At 38.8% G+C, this 16,605-nt stretch overlaps 1 protein-coding gene across 4 annotated transcripts in view; it reads left to right on the top strand.

Moving 5' to 3' along the window:
- Positions 1 to 16,605, top strand: part of St3gal3 (ST3 beta-galactoside alpha-2,3-sialyltransferase 3) — a 196,689-nt gene that overhangs the window by 4,866 nt on the left and 175,218 nt on the right. For 3 of the 4 annotated variants that reach the window (XM_020156382.2, XM_074080375.1, XM_074080373.1), the window contains exons 1-2: positions 4,980 to 5,113; positions 15,724 to 15,868. In XM_020156382.2, the coding sequence (XP_020011971.2) occupies positions 15,754 to 15,868 (115 nt within the window). In that variant the 5' untranslated portion in view covers positions 4,980 to 5,113; positions 15,724 to 15,753. Of the gene's footprint in view, positions 1 to 4,979; positions 5,114 to 15,723; positions 15,869 to 16,605 lie in introns of those variants that run through there. The other variant, XM_074080374.1, reaches the window with a different exon arrangement.

The raw sequence follows: 16,605 nt of genomic DNA, 5'->3' as shown, positions 1-16,605 counted from the left end.
GAACAGCTGCGATTTATAGTTGGTGGGATCTCCTAAAAGGGCCTAGATGTCACATTGGGAATATAAGTAATGATTTTCTAGAGAAGTTCATGCCTAACCTAAGTCTTGAAGAATCAGCAGTTATTAGCTGGGTGGATGTGGGTTTGGGCTTTTCACACAGAAAACCATGTGTGCCAGGGCCTAAAGACACAAATGTGGCTACATCCTGAGGCCACTTGTGTTGCAGGAGTGCAGAGTATCCTTGGAGTATCCTTGGGCAGTGTATGGGAAATGAGGCTTCAAAAGTCGGTCAAGAGCAGATTGAAAAGGGCTTTGTGAGTTCTGGAGTTAAAACTTTATCCTGAAGGTGATTAGGAGCCACTGAAGGATTTAAAGGTATGAGATGACTTTATCAGCTTTGCCTTGGAGGAGGATCATTATGTGGAAAGGAGGCAGAGAAGTGAATATCCTGCTTCCTTGACGGGAAGTTCCTGTGGGGCAGGTTTCATAGTTTCTAGTATCTCATTGTCAGGGTAGTGATGATCCTGCTTAATCAATCTGATTTTTATGAATTTAACTACATTGATGTTATTTTCTTTCACACAAACTAACATATATCAGGAAGTGAATAAATGAGTGATGTCATGTCGGCCCTTCATGTGCTGGTGGAGTGGCTTAAGTGGTACAGTGCTTGCCTACTGAGCATGAGGCCCTGAGTTTAAACCCGAGTCTGCAAAAAAAAAAAAAAAAAAAAAAACCAGGCACCAGTAGCTCACACCTATAATCCTAGCTACTTAGGAGGTGGAGATCAGGAGGATGGCAGTTCAAAGCCAGCGTGCTCAAGGTGTAGGTCCTGAGTTTAAACCCCAGTACTGCAAAAACAAAAACAAAAACCCCTCTGCCCTTCATGCTGTGGAGCATCTGTACTTCCTGAACCTCATATGCCATAAGCATCTAATAGAAGGACTACGTGAGGAGGCCAGTATCAATAAAATTAAAGTTTAGTGGATTGTATGTATGTGTTGCTCAAGTGTGGAGTGCCTGCCTAGCAAGCAAAGTCCCTGAGTTCAAACTCCAGTACCACAAAAAAAAAAAAAAAAAAAGATTAGCCAAGTTTATAAATGGAAGTTCTGGTATTTTCCTTCAGTACTTTGGTGAATCATTTTGTGCACCCCTGGAGATGTCAGCCCTCTTTGAAGGTACATAACCTGGACCACCAAAATGACCTCATCTTGCACAACCCTGTCCTATCTGTCCTCCATTTTACCACTCGAGCAATCCTTCTAAAATATAGATCTGCATCTTTTCTCTACTTAGTCCCTTATGTGATTCCCAACCATCAGTGGAATAAACTTCAGATTTCTTAGTAGGGATAAGGCTGCTTCTATTCTTTTTATGGCTTCAGCTCCCAGAGTCAGTTTTAGATCAGGCATCACATCTCTGAAGCTGTTCTGAACCTCACAAGACAATTACTAATTGCTACCATCCCATAATGTAGATTCATTTATTCATTAACTGCATGCATCACACTGCTGCTGGGGGCAGGAACCATGTGTTCCTGCTGCTTTATTCAGGCATGTAATAATGGCTTTTGCCTGCACTGATAAGACAGCATAGCTTTTTGCATACTTCCAGCATCATTATTGTGTAGTAATGGAACACACAGTTTTTCTTCTGTGTTTCTTTCTTTTCCCCTGCCCCCCAGTACTGGGGTTTGAACTCAAGGCCCTGTGCTTATTAGGCAGACACTCTACCATTTGAGCCACTCCACCAACCCAACTTTGCTTTTTTTTTTTTTTTTTTTTAAAGATATGGTCACATAAAGAATATGGATACACTACATAGGCCTAAGACAAAAAGTCTCAGAGAAGGAATAGGAGTGAAAGGCTATTCTAATGATGCAATTTTAATGATCCTAATGATGTGTTATTTTGTACATGAAAAAAGAAAACAATGTGAATGAAACCCATCATTAAATCTTAATACACCATATTGCTTCAGTTTTTTTTTTTTTAAAGAAATAGGACATTACATTTTCCATAAAGGTCTTTTGTGTGTTTTTCCCTAGTCTCGTCTCTCCTTCACCAGACAAAACTACTAGCTTTGGTTTATTGTACTTCTATTCTCACATACATTTTTATGCTTTTACTACACATTATGTGTCCATATAATACCAAGCAGAGACTAGCAACTGGCCTGCAAATTTTATTGGGCACAGCCGTGCTCACTGCTTTTTTTCTTTTTTTTTGGCAAGGCAGGTGCTTTTACTGCTTGTGGCTGCTGCTTTTAGCTATAATTTGGTTTCTGTTTTCCAGGCATACTGCCATCTTTCATCCTCACCTTCCACACCAACCCCTGTTCTTTATCCTAACTGGCTAGGCAGAGGAATGCCAGCTTTTCAAACATTTCAGGTGGATTTTCTCAAGTTTGATTGCATTCAGCATTGTTAATCTTCACATCCAAGTCACCTTTTCCAAATAAAATATTATGGCTTAAACTTGTCCTCTGAATTCCATTGAGACAAAGAAGCAAAAAGCCAAACCCTAACAGCTCCTTTTCAGAAATATTTTTTAATTTGTTTCATAAAAAGGAAGATGAATTCATGGAAAACTGAAAGTTGTTTCTTTGGAGTTTTACCCTCCATATCCTTTATGCTTTTCCTCAGTTCCTTCTAAAAGGAATATCTGACCAGTGACAAAACTTTACTCTTCTGTTTCGTATTTTTAAAACCCTGGTAGATATTTAATTTCTAATAATAAAGTCACTGACTTTCTATGTTGTGGGAATCTGGGTCTAATTAGGAAAGACAAACCACATGGCAGTTTGAACAGGCAAAGTTTAATGTAAAAATGATTATTATTGGTACTAGAGTTTAAACTCAGGACTTCGAGCTTACAAGGCAGGTGCTCTACCACTTGAGTCGTGCCTCCAGCCCAAAATTATTAACTGAAAGAATTGGGATAAGGGAATTGACTAGTAAGAAGAAATAGCACATGGAAAGATGGCCAACATCATTAGCCATCAGGGAAATGCAAATAAAACCACAATGAGATACCACTTCATGCTCACTAGGATGGCTATAATAAAAAGACAGATAGCAACAAGTATTGAATTAGATGTGGAGAAATCAGAACTCTCATACACTGCTGGAGAGAATATAAAATGGTATAGCTACTCCGGAAAATAGTTTGGCATTTGATGAAACACTTAAACACAGTTACTCTATGAACCAGATACATGTTATTCCTAGGTATACATACCCCAAACTACTCTGCGGCATATACCCAGGAGACATTAAAAATTATGTCTGTGAAAATTCTATGCGAATGTTCATAGCAACGTTATTCAGCCTAAAATGGAAATTCAAGTTCCCATCTACCGATGAATGCATAAATTAAACATAGTACGGAATATTATTTGGCAATAAAAAACAATGAAGTACTGCTACATACTACAATATACATGAACCTCAGAAACACTGTAATTGAAAGAAGCCAGATACAAATAACCATATACAGTGTATGATTTCATTTATGTGAAATGTTCAGAGAAGACATGTCCATAGAAACTGAAGGTAGATTTGGGTTGGGAAAATAGGAGACTTGGCAGGGTGGGGTCAGCTAAGGGATGCAGAATACTTTTTCTGGAGCAATGAAAATGTTCTCAAGTTGATTATGGTGATGTTTATACAACTCTGAACTTTGTGAATATTGTAAAAGCCAGTGAATTTTATTACTTTAATAGGTAATACGGCACTCTCTTAAGACAATCTCAAAGCTGTTAAAAAAAAGAAAAGAGCTCTGAAGAGTATAGAAACGGCAGATAAAGAAGCATCCAAACAAAGAGCCCCTTTTCCTACCCCTACCCACATCCCTACTCCCCTGCCTCCCTGCCTGGAGATGAGATTCATACCCTGATGTTGAGGGCTTACAGTATGGCAGAGGAGTGACTGATAGGGCATGGCAGAACTTGCCAGAAATCTACTTTCTGGAACTTGCCAGAAATCTGCTCTTTGGGGTGCTGGGGAAAACTGTAAACAGGGATGTGTCTCACCAGAGCCAGATAGTCTACTACACATCCCTCCGCACCCAAGAGAGAGGCTTGGAAAGTCTGTTGACTGCTGGAAAAGCCACTGGAACTTGGAAGCCAAACTCTGTTGCCTCCAACTGGCAAAGCCTGACTAAGCCAGACAACAGAAGAAAAATAATTAAAGGGCCCAGATCCATTTTTTATAGACTAGGCAAGAAGGATGAACTTGGAGCTGAAAGGCAGTAAATCTGTTGCCAGCACAGGGGTAACCAGGACCTCAGTGTACTCTTAGCTTTTTAATTCTCTTGGGAGCTCTCCAGGCTATTCTTGTTACCTTAGCTATTGTGGTTCAGAGAAGCTAGGAAACTGTCTTTGGGCCAATTTGCCCTGTACATACCTCTCTGAAATTATCCATTTTTGCATCTTTTCTGATGAGTGTCCCTTTGAGACACCAATTATTCTTATGCTGGAGATCGTATGATTTCCGTTGGTTCCATTGTTTTTGTTTTGTTTTGAAAATCATTTAAACTTTGTATTCTTTTTCATTTTAACCTTGCTGATTTTTATCACTCATGACTTTCATGATTCTTACAGTATTTTCAGCAGTGTCCGCTTTGAGATGAAAGTCCACTGAGACTTTCATTTTTGTGAGTGATGATGTTATTCTTCCTTGTTTACTGTTCCTGAGTACTAATTTTACTTTAGTGTTTTTATCGTTGTACTATTTGTGATGTTTTATTTTGGTTGTCAACTTAATTGTACTCAGAAATGCCTAGGAGATTAGCAAGGCATACCTCAATATGTGAAGGTGAGGGCTTAGATCATGAGGGCTCTGCCCTGCAATGGTTGAATCCACTAGTGAATTCAGAAGTTTAATAGACTATTGGGAGGTGGTGGGACCATGGAAGGTCCCTGGTTGGAGGGAATAGGACACTAGAGGGTGTGTCTTTGGGGCTATATCTAGCCCTGGTCTTTTCCTGTTACTGCTCTCTCTTTGCTTCCTGGCTGCCATGATGTACTGCCACATTACAGACCCTCACACACACAGCCAAGTGACCATGGACTGAAACCTCTGGAACATCCTCCCTTCAATTGCTTTTCTTAGGTATTTGGTCACAGCAATGTAAAACTAGCTAACCTTCTATTTTACTCTGGAGATCTTCCTTTTGTCTCTGCCTCTGACTTTTGGTTTTTATAGAGCCATTTGTAGGGTGATAACTGGGATTGGGAAAATCTTTGTAAATGTTCTTTTTCTTTTTTCCTTGTGGTGCCTCTTACATGCCAGGCAAGTGATCTACCATTGAGTGTACCTCTAACCTCTGTTAATGATATTTATCTGTTCTGTAACATAATTTCTTTTTTGTTCTCCCATGTTTTCTCTCCCCTTCTGTCTCTCCTTATTCCTTTCTCCCACTTTTGCAGTATTTTTATGTAGCTAGGTATGTGCTGATTCGTTTTTATCAGTATTCTAATATAACTTCTCAGTCTCTGGCTCTTGCCCTCTCTCGTTCTCTCTAAGTGTTGCTGGGGATTTGAACCCAGGGTTTTACACATGCTAAGCACATGCTCTACCACTGAGCTACACTCCCAGCCCCTCTCACATTTAGAGAGGTAACATAGTATGACTGAAGCTAGATTATCAAAATTTGAATCCTGACTTTGCTGCTTATTAGCACTATGGTCTTAGACAAGATACTTTAATCTCTTTATGTCTCAGTTTCTTCATTATAAAATAGGAATGATAACCTCATAGGATTGGTAAGAAGATTCAATGAACTAAATCACACAAAAGTCTTAGAACTGTGGCTGGTCCATAGTAAGTGGTATATGAATGTTAGCAATATTAATAATTTTATTCCTTATAGTGACTTGTAATCATAAAGTGCACATTCTTTTTTTTTGGCACGGTATTGGTGTTTGAACTCAGGGCCTCACACTTGCTAGGCAGGTGCTCTACCACTTGAGCCAATATGTCAACACTGTTTTGCATTGGGTATTTTTGAGATAGGGTCTCAAATTATTTGCCTACGCTGGCTTCAAACTGTGATCCTCCTGATCTCTGTCTCCTGAGTAGCTAGAATTACAGGTGTGAGCCACTGGCGCTGGCAATTTCATAGATTTCATATTAATTGCATAAATCTGCTTGGTTGTGCATAAAGTCTGACTAGCAGGTGTGCATTCTAGCAGAAACATTTTTTAAAAGTTGAAGAGCTTTTCAATAAGTTGTTTGGAATAATAAATAATATGTAATAAATTCTAATTAGCTTGTCTCAAAAGTATTCACAGGGGATATGCTCCGGAAGTACTTCTTTGTGGTTTTATTGCTCTGCGTGATTTTGTCATAATTGAGTTCATATCTGTTATGACTGACACTTAAAGATCAGCTAAACTAACATTTCAGGTTAAAAATTGTTGCCAGGTATAGTTCAGAAAATAATCACATTGTAGTATGTTCTAGGAATGGCAGGAGTTTGACGCAGTTTGTTTCACCAAGTTCAGCTTACTATACAATTTTCTTTTTATGGCCAGTTAAGACAATGTAGCTTTTATAGCACGTATGCCTCTTTTAAAGCATGTTATAACTGAATCATCAGTTATCGAACAAGTACTTTTTAGTGCTTACCAGGATATAAAGGTGGATAAAACAGACATGTTCCCTGCCAGGTTATAAATGTTAAGTTATTGTAAATATTTACAGAATTATAAGTATGCTATGAAATGTGATCAGGCTATCTAGGTGCTGTGGGATACAGGGAGTCTTAGCTTGCAGTGTGGAATGAATTAAGCTTTAAACTGAGACTTAAGGGTGAGTAAGAGTTGGCTAGAGAAAGTGTGGGATCAAAAAGGCTTAAGTGAGGGCCAGGTGTGGTGACGCACACTCGTAATCCCAGTACTTGGGAGACTGAAGTAGGAGGATTGAGAGTTCAAGGCCACTCTGAACTACTTCACAAGACTGCGTTTCAAAAAAACAACCAAACTAGATAGTAAATAATTACAGGACACGTGTGTCTCTGTCCAGTATTCTTCTTTGTTGTTTAGTTTTTGTCTTTTAAACAACCCTGTGAAAATTAAGAAAGAGATAACATTTTAATTTACAGCTGTACAAAAACAGGCCATCAGCCAGATTTGACCCACAGGCCATCACTGGCAGATCACTGAGAATTAGTATTTTCATGTATAGATAAACCTTTTTTATTTTTGTGGGTCTGGGATTTGAACTCAGGGCTTCACGCTTTCATGTTTGCAAAGCAGATACTCCTCTGCTTGAGCCACACCTCCAGTCCATTTTGCTCTGGTTATTTTGGAGATGGGGTCTTACAAACTATTTGCCCAGTTGGCCTCTAACCAAGATCCTCCTGATCTCAGCCTCCCAAGTAGTTACGATTATAGGCATAATGAACCACTAGCAGCCAGCCTAGTCATGTTTTGTGATAACATTATACAGTGGATTTGTGGAGACCTGATTTCATGAGTCCTTTTTTAAACTGACAGGTATTTTAAACAGCATTATTCCAAAATAGCATACATATTTGGTGAAAAGAATTTGAAATGTAGATACTGTATTTGTGCTGTAAGAGTTATGTATTTCAAAAACTGAGGTCTGTAAAAGAGGGCTTCAGCCTGACCTTAGGAGAGCATGGTAAGCTGGAAATACCAAAAAAGTTTGATGCTCATGAGAGGTGAGGTGATAAGAGAAGCAGAAGAGGTGGCAGGGCCTGACCACAGTTTCACAGATCTGCTTTAGGGGTTTGGGACTATACTCTTAAAGATAGTGGGAAGTTTACTCCTGGAATGAATTGTATCACATTGGTTGCTTTGTGCAAGTGAGTGAGAGAAGGGCAGGAATGGATGTGGCAGGCTTCTTGGGAGGCTGTTGTAGGAGTCCCAGCAGAAGATTTTAGGGGATTGAGCCAGATGTGGGTACACATGGGAGGCTGAAGCAGGAGGATCATGAGTTCAAGGCCAGTCTGGGCTACATAATGAATCTGTGTCTCAAAAAAAAAAAAAAAAAGACTGAAATCTGAAATAGTACAGTGCTGGGAAAAGGGATGGAGAGAGGACGTTAGGAAATAGCTAGAGGTGAAATCCATAAAGCTTTATTGATAATGGTAAAGAGGAAGGGAGTGTTAAGCATAATTTCCGGGCTCTGACAAGCACCTTGAAGGTGTTGCCTTTGAGAGTCAACACTAGAGGAAGAGGAGAGGAGGTCATGGAACAAGTTGGAGAGACAGCTGGTTGATGACATAGAAAAGTTAATGAAGGGACATTGGGACTCAGGCTGAGTATACAAAGTTTGGGATACTCAACATAATGATCATAAATGAAGTCACAGAAGCAGATGGCATCTGCAGAATGAGAATGTGGGAAAGCCTAAGCTTTCTAATTTCTAATGTAATTACATTTCATGCCCTGAGCTTCTCTGTGCATTTGAAACTGCTCCATGAATGTACACAAATTCTGTCTTTGTATGTGCTACTTCCTGGAATGTGAACAAATTATTTTAATTTTGTATAGAGTTGGGGCATGTAATTAGAAATATATTAATTTATCTTACCCTTAAATAAGCTCTTCTTAGACGTTACCATGTATGGGGCACTATGCTGTTAAGTGCTAGTGATTCACAGACCTAAATTATGTCTGTACTGTATGTTCATTTTCTGCAAAGACAGAGCCAAGATGTTTTCTAAATGCTGTGGTAGAGGTAAGCAAAGGATGTGTGGGAGCACAAACAACCATAGTGTAGGGCTGTGATAATAAAAGCTTCCTGAAGGAGCTCAGATTTGAACAGTGTCCTGAAAGCCAGATCAGGCCATGGTCATAAACAAAAATTTTTTTTTTCATGGTACTGGGGCTTGAACTCAGGGCTATGCATTTGCAAGGCAGGCATTCTACCACTTGAACTATGCTTCCAGCTCATAAACATTTTAAGTGGCGGCATAAACTCTCATTTGCATATTTATTTGAAGTTTTTTGAACATTAGTTTAAAATTATTTCTCTTTTAACTTTACTATGAAGTAATTTCAGAGTTACAAAAAGAGTTGCAGAGATACTACAAGGAATACCTGTATCCTTCAGCTAGTCTGTGGTGATGTCTGCCAATTTCTCCATTGTAAAGTTACGCTTTTTCCCTCTGCAATGAGTATTTTCTGAGGAAATACTTAACTAAACTGTACCATTTCTCATAAAACTTTTACCCATTAATTTCAGTGTCCTTTTATGTTTCTTATCTGAATTATTACTATAATGGTGCTAAATGGTGATTTTGTAATTACATTGTTCTTGCTACATTTATTAATTGGTATTCCTCTCTAAAGAGAGCTTTCTCTTCTCCTTATTTGATTCTTAAGTGATGGATTCTAATCTATTATTATTAGTCTTTATCCTGGTGCTGAATTGCTCTAGATTTGGCCAATAGGAGCCTCTCATCTGGCTTTTTTTCTTTTTTTCCCCTTTTTTTCCTTTTGGCAAGTTCTCACCTTGAGCCTTTTCCTACTTTCAGGCACAACAAGATGGTCTAGGCTTATCTTGTGTCTATCTGCCTCACCGCAGAAATCAGCCATTCTTCCCAAGGGTCTCTGCTTCTCGTTAGTGGAGAAAGGTATTTAAAAACCAGCATTTAGGTTTGGGGATGTAGCTCAGTGTTAGAATGCTTGGCTAGCATATGTCAGGCCCTGGGTTCGGTCCCCAGCACCACAAAAACCCAACATCTAGGTGCTCTACGTGCTCAATGCTTTTGAGATATGGCAGCTTTTAAGTTCTTTCAGTGTATAAGCTGGGGAATATATGTGTGCATACACACATATGCACACATGCTACCTACAATGACATTTATTTTTATATCTACACTAAGAATCAGCAGTTTACATTGGTACCTCCAATTCTAATAAGAACCAAAAGATGAATTCTAGTTTTTGCCTTTCCATATTTGTAACTCCCTTCTATTCCCATTGTTAGCTTCAATATATTTACTTATCTGGTCAACCCCAAATTACCTGTCACCCACCCCCCTGACTCTTCACATGGACTGATAACCCTTACTAGTGGTCCCTGCACTCCATGCATATATGCCCGCCTTGCTCACCTCCTAAAGCCTATGGTTTTTAGGTTAAATTACTCAGAAAGGAAGGGAGGGGGAGAGCTCATTCCTTTCTCTTTTTTGTGGTACTAGGAATCTAACTTAGGGCTTCATACATGGTAGGCAAGCATTTTATCACTGAGCTACATGCCCCATCCCTTACTTGTTCCTTTTTATGGCTACATAATGCTCCATTTTGTGGGTGTCCCATAGTTGACTCAACTCTTCCTGAAGGACATTTGGAAAACTTTCAGTCTTATTCTATCTTATTATAAATAGTACTGTAAGAAATGCCCATGTGTTTAAAATTTTTTTATGACTTTTTTTTTAAACTCACAATCTTTCTGCTTAAGCCTTCTGAATGCTGGATTACAGGTACACAGCACCATGCCCAGCTTTACATAAGACTTTTTGTATTTTTGTCTGTGTATCTTTCAAATAGTTTCTTAGAAGTGTATTATTGAGTTAAATGGTAAAAAGCATGTGCAATTTTGTTAGTTAGTACCATATCCTTCCAACTATCAGCAATATTAAGTTTCTGTTTTTTCACCCACAGCCCCACCACTGGAGTGTGTTGTCAAACTTTGTCTTAGTAGTGAATTTGAAGTTATATTTCTTTCAGGATCTTGGGATGCTCTTGTGCTTTTTATCTTTGAGATTTTGGATTCTTTTAAGTCCTTATTTGCTCCTTCGTATGTTGTTTACTTTTGAAAATAAGTTTCTTCTTTGGGATGTTTGTTCTGTTTTCTTCATTTGAAGATCATTTTTATTAATGGAAAAGACTAAAATTAAATCAGTTGTTGGTGCAGCCTTCAGTGTTGTGGTTGTTGAACAAAGGGAAAATCTGTTGACTTCACTCACTGTCGTGTGTGCTAGAGCCCTGGGTTGTGTTCAGGGCCTGGCAGTGCCAGTTCAGTCATCACATCTGCATTTAAAACAGAGTAATACCAGCCGCTTCAACCGTCTTCTGAAAGGAAAGAAAAGGCTTTCCACAGCATTTGGTAGCAAGCTGATTATACCTAAAACTTTTAATTGTTTTCAGGGGAAAGTTGAACAAGATACATAGTCCTTTGTGTTGGTGGAAATGCAAACTTCTGATTTCTGTCCCACTTTGAAAACTTTGTACATTTACTTTTAGAAATATAAAGATTAAAGGTAAATATGTGAATAAATAGACTGCAAAACACCTCTTTCAAACCTACCTAATTTCTTTTTTTTTGTGGAAGTGGGATTTGAACTCAGGGCTTCACACTTGCTAAACAGGTGCTTTACCACTTGAGCCACTCCTCCAGCCCCCAAACCCACCTAATTTTTAAACTACTGTTGTCCTTGTTTATTGTTACCAGTATGAGGCGTGCCTTACAACCCTCCCACTAGATTTTTTTCACTTAGCAGTATATTCTAGGCATTCTCACATGTTGGTACATGCGGATGTGCCTCATTCTTTCTGACTGGTACATCATGTTCTGTACTTACTGTCCTACCCTTGCAGATCCATTGTCCACATTTTTCCTCTCTGTGGATGGTTGGCCTCTGAACTGAGTCACTTCCTCGCCCACTTGATTTGACAAAAGGTACCAACAGGCTGGGTGCCAGTGGTTCACTCTATAATCCTAGCTACTCAGGAGGCAGAGACAGGAAGATCAGGGTTCAAAGCCTGCCCGGACAAATAGTGCTCAAAGACCCTATCTTAAAAAAAAAGCTATCACAAAGAAAGAGCTGTGGACTGGCTCAAGTGGTAAGAGCACCTGCCAAGCAAGTGTGAGGCCCTTAGGTCAAACCCAGGCACCTCCCTCCTCTCCCCACCCCCCAAAAAAAAGGTACCAACAGGAAATTAGAGAGTGGTAGGAGAGGTCAGAGCATTTCTTATCGTCTTCACATCTCCTTGCCAGGGTCCTAGTAGAGGCCGTTCTCCTCTGGCCCCTGCTACCATCAAGTGACCTCTCTTCTCCAGCCATCTTTTATGGGGCTCCTTTCTTTTTTCCTTGCCCTTTCAGGCTAAAGGGCAGAAAGAGCTTCCTGCCCTTCTTAGTCTCTGGCTGCGTCATCATTCCTTGTCGGTTCCTTTCAATCCTATTGACACAATTATTAAGAAAAAAAAAAAAATCCTGCTGTTAAACCTCCTTCATTTTACTCTTTTGCCTGTGCCATCTGTTTCCTGCCAAGGCACAGCTGATACTGCTGTGCATATGCACTGCAATTTATTTGTTGGTTGATGGGCATTTAAACTCTTCCTTGAATTTTGTCCTTATAATCAGCATTGCTAATGAGCATTCCCATATGTGTCCTTTTCGCCATTTGTCACGCTGTACTTAGGGGACAAGTCACAGAGACCTAAGTGCTGGGTCAAGGTTTAAGAATATTGTAAATTTCAATGACTGTTTCTCAGTTGCTTTCCAAAGGGTCTACTGATTTACATTTTTGCAATTTGTTGTTTGATTTTTTAATATTGAAAAATTATGGAGGCAATACTTGTGACTTAAAACAAATTTAATTCAGATGCTTATAACAAATTTAAGTCAGATGTGTATAAAGGGAAAAGTAAAGTCCTCCAGTAACCTACTTTCCATATTCTCAGCCTATTCCTCACTAGCAACCATAAACTTAACTGGCCTATTAGGCCTTCTCCCCACACATACACTTTTTAATATTTGTATGCTTATCACAGAGTTATCTATGTATATGTACATATAGACATATTCATATATGTCTGCATATGTATCTCTGAGAGAGCCCATTTCTAGACTCTTCTGTTTCATTATCTGTTTGGTTTTCCAGTACTCATCTATCTTAATAATTAGAACCTTGAGTTGATTTCCCTATCTGGGAAGGCAAATTCTCATCTGTGATTTTTGTGAAATATATATTTGTCTTCATCCTCATTCCTGGCATACAGCCTGTAAAATCTTTGGATTATCCAAAGTGATCTCTTTTTGTATGCTAATGACTTGACCAATAGCTAGCAGCCCCTAGGTAGCTGCAGGATGGGGGCTGGTTCTTGGAAAGATCAAGGCAGGAATATAGGGTTGGTACTTTGAGGTTCAAACCCCAACCTTTTTTAGGGAAGGAATAGAACCTGAAGATTAAGCTGACCACTAATGGCCACTGGCTCAATTAATCATGCCTATGTAATAAAACCTCCCGAAAACCCAAAAGAATGGGTTTTGGAGAGCTTCCACATAACTGAACAGTTCCTGGGATGGTGCCCAGATAAAGACATGGAAACCCCCATCCTTTCTCCCATACCTCACCCTTTGTATCTCTTAATCTGTATCCTTTGTGGGATCTGTTATAATAGACTGCTAAATATAATTGCTTCCTTGAGTTTTATGAGCCACTTTCAGAAATTAATTGATCCAAAGAGGGTTTGGGGGGCTTGTGATTAGCATCTGAAGGAGGAGGGACAATCTTATGGGACTGAGCCCTCAATCTGTGGGATCTGATGCTATCTTCACATTGACAGTATCAAAACAGAATTAGAAGCTGGTAGAGTGACTCAAATGGTAGCGTGCCTGCCTAGCAAGCATGAGGCCCTGAGTTAAAGCCCCAGTGAAGCCAAAAAAAAAGAACCTATAATTTGATTAGAGGACACCCAGTTGGTGTCCCTTACTGCAGCATTGCTTGCTTGGTGAGGGAGGGAAAATCCTCACATACTTGGTATCAGGAACTGGTTGTGAAAGAATAGGACAAACTGAGTCTGCCCTTGCCCCCATATATCTTCAGATCATCTCCGTATATTCCATTAAAAAAATTTGGCTCTTGGATATAAGCTCAGGTAATCTTTAGGTCTAGGTACAAAAAAATTCAAGGATTTTGACTGTAATTAAACTGATTAATTTATAAAGAATCGACATTTAGGAGAACTGACATATGTCTAGTATTGAATATTTTTATTTAAGAACCTGTTGTTATATATCCTTTTTGGTCATACTGGGGTTTACACTCAGGACTTTGTGCTTGCTAGGTAGGTACTCCTCCAGTGAGAGTCTCTTATATTTTTTATTTACTCAGATCTTCTGCACCCTTTGGTGAAAGTCTTGCCCATTTCTAAACAGGTTTAAGTATTTTATAGCTTTTATTGCTGTCACAAATGGAATTCACCTTATATTGTATAGTTAGATATTGCTGATAATGTTTTTTAAAAAATTGTTTATTTTTATAAACTAATCTTATAATCACTTACTTTATTGAACTTTCTGTTAGCTCTAACAGTTTTTTAATTGGTTTTCTTGGCCTTTCTAGGTGGCCCAATTACATAATCTACAAGCTATAACTTCAATATTAATATTTATACATCTTTTTCTTTTGGCTGTACTGAGGATTGACTTCAGAGCCTCATACTTGCTAGGCGGATGCTATACCACTTGAGTCACTCCACCAGCTCTTTTTGTGTTGGGTAAATTTTAGATAGGGTTTTGTGAACTATTTGCCTTGGCTGATTTGAACTGTGATTCACCTGCTCTCTGCCTCCTGAGTAGCTGGGATTACAGATGTGAGCTACTGCTACACCACCCAGTAGTACATTTCTTATGTTATTTTGTTACTAGGATATCTGATTGGGTTTGGAGAAGAGGTCTCATCCAGGAAATGTTTCTTGACCTATGTTACATTTAAGTCAAGTGTCAAAGGAAATGTAGGTTGAGTAGAAAATATATTCCAGAGGAGCCTTGAGAAAAGCAACAAGGTAGCATTCAATGAAACAGAAAGAATGCATAGGGCACAGATAAGTTTGGGAGAAGCAGAGGATTGATTGGAGAGTAAGTAGGGGCTCAGTCAGAAGCTACTAGACTTTCCAAAAACAATTACTTTATTCAGAGGAACTGAGAATTGAATGAAAGTGTGTTAGTCATAATAGCCCATTGAAATTGTCTGCACCCTAATCACTGGAACCTATGACTATGTTAACTGATTTGACAAAAGGGTTTTTCCAGATTTGTGAAGGTTATGGCTCTTTAAATAGGAAGATTATGTTGGATTATTCATGTTGACCCTGAAAAGTTTCTCTAGCTAAAGCAGGTGTATGTTGCTATAGAAGGGAATACTGGAGAGTTTCAAAAAGTGAGAGAAAGATACAGTTTGCCATGGCCAAAATGGGACCACTTGGAAATTCAGAGAAGGATTGTAGGAACAAAGACTGATCTCTGATAACCAGCAAGGAAACGGAGGCCTCTGCCCTATAGCTACAAAGGGCTGAATTTAGCCAACAGCTGGAATGAGTTTAGAATTGGATTCTTCTCCCCATTCTTCAGAAATGAATGCAACTCTCCAGACATCATGGTTTTGGACTTCTGAGACTCTGAGCTAAGGACCTTGCTGAGCTGTATTATACTTAGACTTTGGCCTTCAGAATTCTGAGATAAATTTGTGTTGTTTTAAACTGTTAAATTGGTGGTACCTTTTTTCAGCAGCAGTAGAAAATTAATACAAAGGGGTTTGAGCACAAAAGGAATGTCAAATGTTGTGTTAATAAAATCACGTTCCTTATGACACAGATGAGCAGGTTAGCAGATGCCATGTCATAAACTCAGTGATCATTCTTCATTTGGAAATTTTCCTATAAATGCTTCATCTTAGGGTAAAGTATATCAATAAGATGATTGCTTTATCTTGTAAAGCTAATTTTTATTTATCTTTTTAGGTCATGTAGGAAATTATAAATGATGTGAAGATGGGACTCCTGGTGTTTGTGCGCAATCTGCTGCTAGCCCTCTGCCTCTTTCTGGTACTGGGATTTTTATATTATTCTGCCTGGAAGCTACATTTACTCCAGTGGGAAGACTCCAGTAAGTATAGTCACTCTAGCTCACCCCAAGAAAATTTGCTGCAGGTCAACTAGGGCTTATTGTGCAGCTGCAGGACTTTTCTATTCAGAGATGGGCAGTGAGAGTAATCTGAACATTCTGAGATATTTTAGTTGCTGTAGGCTTAGAACTTTGGTGCTTTTATTTATTTATTTATTTATTTATTTATTTATTTATTTTGCGGTACTGGGGTTTGAACTTCAGGGACTCACATTTGCTAGGCCGGTGCTCCTACTCCACCAGCCTTTTTTTTTTTTTTATAATGTTTTTTTTTAAGATATTATTTGCCTGGGCTGGTTTCAAACAGAGATCCTCCTGATCTCTGCCTCCTGAGTAGCTAGGATTACAAGTGTCAGCTGGTGGGCGCCTGGCTGGTGGGCTGGTTCTTTTATTTATTTATTTTTTAAAATTGCATGCCATGGCAAATCTTAGTTCCTTTTATGAACCCAGTGAGCATGTGCTATTCTTCAATTAAAAACTCAACTATACCATACTTCTAGTTCTTGAAGGCATTTGTTCTTTTTAAATTACTATAGTTTGTACAACTCTTATTTCCCATTTATTGCATTAGGGTTTGGTATTTGTTTTTCATCTGCCTTTAGAACATTCACCTTCAGTTTTTTTCTTGAATTTTCAATTTAATATTGTCTTTATTTTCCCTAAGGAAACCTTATCTTCTTAATCTTTTTACCCCTTTGGTATTGAACTTGCACCTAACT

This window comes from Castor canadensis, chromosome 7, assembly GCF_047511655.1.
Source record: "Castor canadensis chromosome 7, mCasCan1.hap1v2, whole genome shotgun sequence".
Lineage (NCBI taxonomy): Eukaryota > Metazoa > Chordata > Mammalia > Rodentia > Castoridae > Castor > Castor canadensis.
Note: the sequence above shows the minus strand (reverse complement) of the source record. Positions and strands in the feature narration are given on the sequence as shown.